The following is a 6,799-nucleotide window of genomic DNA, read 5'->3' as shown; positions in this document are numbered from 1 at the left end:
TTTTGTAAGGGGTATTTTTATAATTTTTTTGCCAAAACCTAATTTCCCCCAACCCAACTTACAAGAGTATGAAAATGAAAATTGAGTGTTTTGGATTATGTTTATGTTATTTTGGAGACAATATTTATAATTATGTTTTGAATTATGTTTATTTTACTTTGAAGAGAATATTTATAATTATGTTTTGAATGAAAACTTGGTTTATAATTATGTTTATTAGATATTTATAATTACAAAAATTTTAATTTTTGTGAATATAAAAAATATAATTTTTTATGCCTTTAAAAGTTATAAATTCATTAATATAGTTGTGAAATTATATATATTATTTAGTAGCTAATAATAAAAAAAATAAAAAAAGACAAGTTTTAGCGGACTTAACCCGTCAGCCCGCAGTTAAACAGAGCGGAGTGAGATTCTAGGTCTGCCTCATTAGGTGGGACGGAACAGGCCAACTCACCAAAAAGTGGGCTTTTGGCGGGGCAAGACGGACTTCCCTTCTTCCTGCTTGCCACCCCTATGCAACACCATTCAATTACATGTTTTTAATTTTTTTTTTTTAAAGACAAAATGCATAAAGAGATTTGGTGATGGCGGTGATGTAGGTGGTGAGTTGAGAGAAGCCGGGCAGTACTTACATATAAGAGCCATACATGGACCCTTGGTGTGGTGGTGTGGCTTGATTTCAGTAAGGTGAGAGGAGAATGACTTTGAGCCGGAGTTGGGGGAGCTACACTGTTGTTAGGGGTTGTTGGAGGGAGAGAGAGAGAGTAGTAGTGGTGGTGGAGAGAATGATAATTCAGATAATTTTGAACAGTTTTATCGTACAAAGCCAATTTTTCATAGATACAACTTCACTTTGTTATTTCGTGAATAGATTTGTTATTGTTTAGAACTTTCATAAATAAAAATGATAGTTTTTTTTTTTTTTGATATGGAAAAGTATACCAAGCTTCTTATATCCGTTTTAAACAAAAATGGACAATTTCCTGTGAATGAATAAATTTAAAGTATAGACTCTTTATTTAAATTAAAAAAAATTGTCCACTTGTCAGTGTTTTTCTTTGTGAATTAGATGAAATGGATACAAGGAACCTTTTTTGATATGGACAAGTATACCAAGCTTCTTATATCCGTTTTAAACAAAAATGGACAATTTCCTGTGAATGAATAAATTTAAAGTATAGACTCTTTATTTAAATTAAAAAAAATTGTCCACTTGTCAGTGTTTTTCTTTGTGAATTAGATGAAATGGATACAAGGAACTTGATATAAGTTTTTTTCCCTTTCATATTTGAACTGAAATAGGCATAACTCGTACTTGGTATACATGAAAATCATAAAATTATAATAATATATATAAAAAAAAAACTAAAAGCTGAAAAACGAGAAAAAGTAAAACCAACAGGAGCTGCTAAGCTGCAAACATTTTAAATATAAATTACTGGCAAAATGGAGAACCAGCAGGAGGTGCAAGGCCCAACAACCGCATTATCTTCAACCGACGAAGTTTCCGTTCTGGTTTCATTGGACATCTCACCTCCTACAAGAACAATTTACTCATTTTATGTTCATGACAAATATCTCCAAGTATTAATTAAAGATCATGCCGTAAGTTTTTGAGTTAGCATCTCACATCAAAATGAACTTTGCGCTTCCGTTCCCTATTCCCCCTTCTTTTCTCTACAGCATCACTCATTGTTCTACTCGAGGTTGGTGAAGTCCATTTATCTGTAAAATCATAAAATTTTCCAAATGAATGGGTTAAATCATATGATATGATATGAGGCTGACAAATGCACAAACTTACAAGGACATACATATGGACAACTGACAACAAACATCTCATGTGAGATTCTTAGAAATAAGTGGCCTGAAAACTATTTTTGTTTGTCTAAAAGGGTGTGCAAACGCAACACAGAACTTGTTGGATTATCATTGCATAACATTGTACTTGACTTGATACATTTTTGGATGTAAAATCTATATTTGACTAAATTTTTTTTTGTGGCTAAGTATAACAATCCAATCACAATCAACATAAAGACACCTCAAGAGAAAAGGGTTTCATTGCACACAGATATTATCTCGAGGATAAGAGAATTTCATCACACAAGCATGAATGAAGAACATTGCTTCTGTTAACTTTGATAACATAAAACTTTTTACTTTTGAGCACAATACAAATGGAACCTTCAGGGCTAAAAATTGACTTTTACCATTCATTAGGTGCGTTTATCAGCCTTGGTGAATAGGTAATACAATTTTATGTTCTGATCATTTCACTGTTTTCTGTATAAAATATGACTAAGAATAGTAATCAAGAACATACCATCTGATGAACCAACTTTCTGATCAGAATGAGCAGATATATCAGAACTTGAGTTTGGGCTAGAACTGAGTTGTTCCTTCTTCTGTATGGCCTAGAATCACATCAAATAAGAAGACAAGTGAAATATATACCTGGAGATGGGGGGGAATCTTGCAACTCTTATTGCGGAAATTGTAAAATCTGTTGGAACAAAAGCTGCACTTCTGCTATAAATCAAACATACCTGTTTCAGAGCTTCTTGAAAATCTTTTGAAGGGTTACTGCACCGTTCCTGAAAACACTGCAACAAACATGAACGATTATGATATATCCTCTAAGCAGACAATTATAGAACGATGAACTATCCGCCTATAGAAACTCAAATACACAGCTTAATAACACTTCGTCTAAAAAAAAGCTGATAATATCCAACTACACAGCTCTTGATCAATCTCAACAGGAAAAGAAAAATGGAGTCTAAAACTTATTACGAAAATTAGGGAAAATCCATTTTTCTAAATAGGGGTTGTGAGACACACTGCCAGATGAAACCATAGCAATTACACATAGTAAAAATAAGCCTTTCCTGTTCCCTTTCTTTCTTATTGATAGGGGTTTGCTTACCCATCTTCTAGCATGGCTTCACCTAGATATTCAATGTTATCAGAAGGTAAATACAAAATATGGTCCTTGGGAGATTATGATCTTATATGTGCAAAAGCATAGTGCGAAACAAGGATCAAGAACTCACATCCTCAAACGTTGAAATATCTGTCATTGGATCAATCCAGACACTGTAAAGCAACAAATTAACATTCAGTTAACAGGAAAGTAAATTCAAGAAACTCCCAGCTAGATATGCTACAATACCTGGAATGATTTCCATAAAACTGAACTAAAACTTGTCCATCACTGACAGGCTTAGATAATGCAGATCTTTCTTCCATGATCTGGGAAAGTAAGTTTTAAATTGATAAAATCTAAATAAGTATAGATATATACATGATCAATGCAATATAACAAGACAATTTTTGACCAATAGTTCCAAAATTTTCCTCTATCAAAGCAACCAAGGAATTATATTTTCTCATCTCTGTTGTATGCATTATAGACAAATAGTGCTTTTGCACATTTTTGTTAATCCATGACGTTAATCCATGAATAGAATCTATATAGACACAGAGACCCATGGCTAAAGATTTGATTATGAATCAATGCTGGCATTCGCTAAGCGTGTAGAATAGTCAATGGGTGTATTTTACTTCTTATTGGTGCTGTTGGGAAATCTGCATAGATAGGATCGCATACTTGGTCACCCGATGCTATGGAGGGAGCCTAGCTATTTAGTTGATACCCGTCTACATTAGTCTTGAGATTGTTCTTGCAAGAAAGTCCATAGATACGAAGCTAGGGAATTATATTAGTCTTAATATTGTTTGACTAGGCCTATATCTTCAGTGGGAGGAAGGATCCTCTGGCTTCCTTCTTCGTGTGGGAGCTGCGATGATGCCCAACTTCGTTCATGATGTCAGCAACTGGACATAAACGGAAAGACCATAGACCGCAGAGGATTTTAAGTTACCTTCCTGTGACCGACGTCAGCTCCATACCCTGGTGAATACTGTATGTCCCGGCTTGGCAAATGTCAAGTTACGGTCCATACAGTACCAGGGGAGGTGAGATAGAGGGAGCTGGCCCTCGGGGGTGGGAGTGGGTAGCCTTTTCAGGGAAGTAGAGATGCTTCTTCTCTTTTAAGAATTAAGAAGATGCTTTTGTCCTCAAAAACTCAGCACCTAAGGTGGGGTTCAATGGCTAAAGCCAGTTACAGAGGAATAGGCAGAGGACGACGAAGCCAGTTGGGTAGGGACGGATCACATGGTTTGGGGTCAGGGGCTGGAGATTGACGATTAGCTAAGCGTGATTTGGAGTACTCTCTGACAGATTCGCTCCGTTATTATCGCTCTTGTCCCCTACCCAAGAGTCAAGAGCTACTCGGAGAGAAATGGCGTATGTGATTGTAGAAACCTTTCTCGATCGGCATCATGCACGTGGTGAGGAACCATCCATGGCTGCAAAATGAGTATTGGCTTGGCAAATGTCAAGTGCCAGTCCATACAGTACCAGGGGAGGTGAGATAGAGGGAGTTGGCCCTCGGGGGGCTACTATAATTACTAGGATACCCGTACTATGAGGACTCCCTCATAGGGTTCTAACTAGAGTAGGTAGCCCCCCAGAGGCCTCTATAGGGAGTAATAACAGGAGTTGGGTGCTAAGCCCCTTGATATGAAAGTTTTCCTTTTAGTCGAGTCACTTCATACCTCTGAATGAGTTGAACGTAGTTCAACGAAATGAGTTTCACCATGTGAAAAAGCAAAGCTCAGATTAAGCTATCTAAGCTAGAACTTAAAGCCGACCTCTTTTCCGGGGATACCCCACTTCCTGGTCTAGCTTCACTAACTGTATTCACAGCTTTCCATATCTCGGAACCCGATAGTAAAGATTTTATCCTCTAGTTTTATGTGTATATATGAACAAGTATTTAAGTTTCATTCTACTATATTTATTACAAACTAATAAAAACAGAAAAGTAAAGATCATGAGGCTTAAACTCAGATAAAACTACTCAATTGATTATACCATAAGCAATTTCAAAGTTTAAATGCAAGTCCTCCAATTTGCAAGACAGTGACATGTCACAAGTTCCAAAAGCATAAGCAGAAAGATAATGGCAGAATTCAACAAGCATCATAGTTCTTCAAAGAAAATACCTCAGCTGGCCACCATGTTTGGCAAGTTGTTCTCGCCCATATCACAGTTCCAGGGGTTAAAGCAAGAGAACTACTATCACTGACAGATGTTTCATGAGGGATAGATTTTGACATCTTGCAAATATAAACTTTTCCATTACTAGTGTCCCTACATTGGAACAATACACCTAAAATTTCAGGCATATATAAAACAAAGAAAACTGAAAGCTCTCAAACTGAACTCATTTATCAGCATGTATATACAAATCTAACCTATTGTTGCTGCTTTGACCAAGACCTTCATCTTGCACAGCTGAATCATATTCCATAGTTGGGACATCAAAAGACTCAGATGAACACACTGCTGTACCCTCCTGGTAATTGCTGCCCCGAACCATTGTACTTTCATGAAAATTTTTCACTGCCTTTCTCTTTTCCCGTAAAATGCTTGTAATGAAACTTGACAATCTCTCTTCACCAGAAGATGAATCCGGTGATGAACCTGCAAGAAAGAACGGCCAAATGGAAGATCAACTTGAGTTCCATCAAAACTCAATCAACCTTTGCTTACGATGAAGCGATCTTGCACTTGTATTCCAACGGAGCAGGTAACACACTTGTGGTATGCAATATGCACTAAACCATGATGCTATACCAGTTTCAGAGAATTTGACTAACTAAAGCAACAATAGCTAACCTACATTGTTATGTAATAGCTCAACCATTGAGACACCATATGAGTTTACATAGCTGCACAACATACATAACAGCATACAAACTATCACCCTGACCAAGTTATAAAAGAAAATATTATCATCTGCGAAAATGTAAAAGCAAATCGAACATCCCACTGCCTTCAATCAATTCAGGAAAAGAAGGGATTTCACGAAATCGACAAGTCACTCTTGAGAATTCAGATGTAACGTACAAAAGGGGCATTGCACACATAACAATTAATTAATTAAAACAAAAGAACAATAATCCCATAAAATTTGTACCCAAAACAAATTCAACAAAGATACTCTAAATTCCAGGCAACAAATTCACGAAATCACATAATGTGAGTGCATGAAATTCAGAACACGAGAAAAAAAATCAATATTGATAGCTACCTCGGTTAGAAAAGGCAGAAGAAGAAGCAGAAGAAGAAGTGGTGACGAAGACAGAGAAATCAGTGCGGCGTTTGGGAGGTGAGCTTCTAGGCTGTTGAGAAAGCTTTGGTATGCAATCAATTGGGATAATCTTTTTGCTCTTCTTAGCCATAATTGAAGACACAGAATCTGCAAAGGGAAACAGCGGAAGGAAGGAACCCTAGAAGAAGACGAAGAGGCTAGGAACAGAATCTTGTAGCAATACCATTAACGAACGATGAAACTACGATACAAGTTGGGCCATCTTCGGTGTATTACTTTGATAGTATTATGTGGTATTATTAAAATTAAAAATTTTAAGAAATTGTAGAGAATTAGTTCATAGCTCCTAATCCTAGTATAGTCGAATCGAAATTCTCCAACTTAATGGATGGATGATGGATAGAGGTGGCTGATTTGTTGGTCCAACTATTTTGGATTAATATTAGTTTTTTAATTTAATTTTTAATTTAAATTGTTAGATCATTTTATGATTATATTTAATGGTATAGATTAAATATAAATTTATATAGTAATTTTATTAAATTTATTTTAATATTTAATATTTTTATAAATAATTTATTTATTTATTTATTTTTAGCAGATGGGTC

At 35.7% G+C, this 6,799-nt stretch overlaps 1 protein-coding gene across 1 annotated transcript; it reads right to left on the bottom strand.

Moving 5' to 3' along the window:
* Positions 1-1,307: 1,307 nt before the first annotated feature.
* LOC107493853 (uncharacterized) lies at positions 1,308-6,560 on the bottom strand. The gene is made up of 9 exons (XM_016114886.2): positions 6,171-6,560; positions 5,332-5,560; positions 5,080-5,227; positions 3,182-3,261; positions 3,063-3,105; positions 2,556-2,612; positions 2,333-2,423; positions 1,637-1,731; positions 1,308-1,543 (listed from the first exon to the last, which is right to left on the bottom strand). The coding sequence occupies exons 1-9, from the start codon at positions 6,319-6,321 to the stop codon at positions 1,442-1,444; spliced, it is 996 nt and encodes a 331-aa protein (XP_015970372.1). The 5' UTR covers positions 6,322-6,560; the 3' UTR covers positions 1,308-1,441.
* Between the last annotated feature and the right edge of the window lie 239 nt (positions 6,561-6,799).

This window comes from Arachis duranensis, chromosome 6 (genome assembly GCF_000817695.3).
Source record: "Arachis duranensis cultivar V14167 chromosome 6, aradu.V14167.gnm2.J7QH, whole genome shotgun sequence".
Classification (NCBI taxonomy): Eukaryota; Viridiplantae; Streptophyta; class Magnoliopsida; order Fabales; family Fabaceae; genus Arachis; species Arachis duranensis.
Note: the sequence above shows the minus strand (reverse complement) of the source record. Positions and strands in the feature narration are given on the sequence as shown.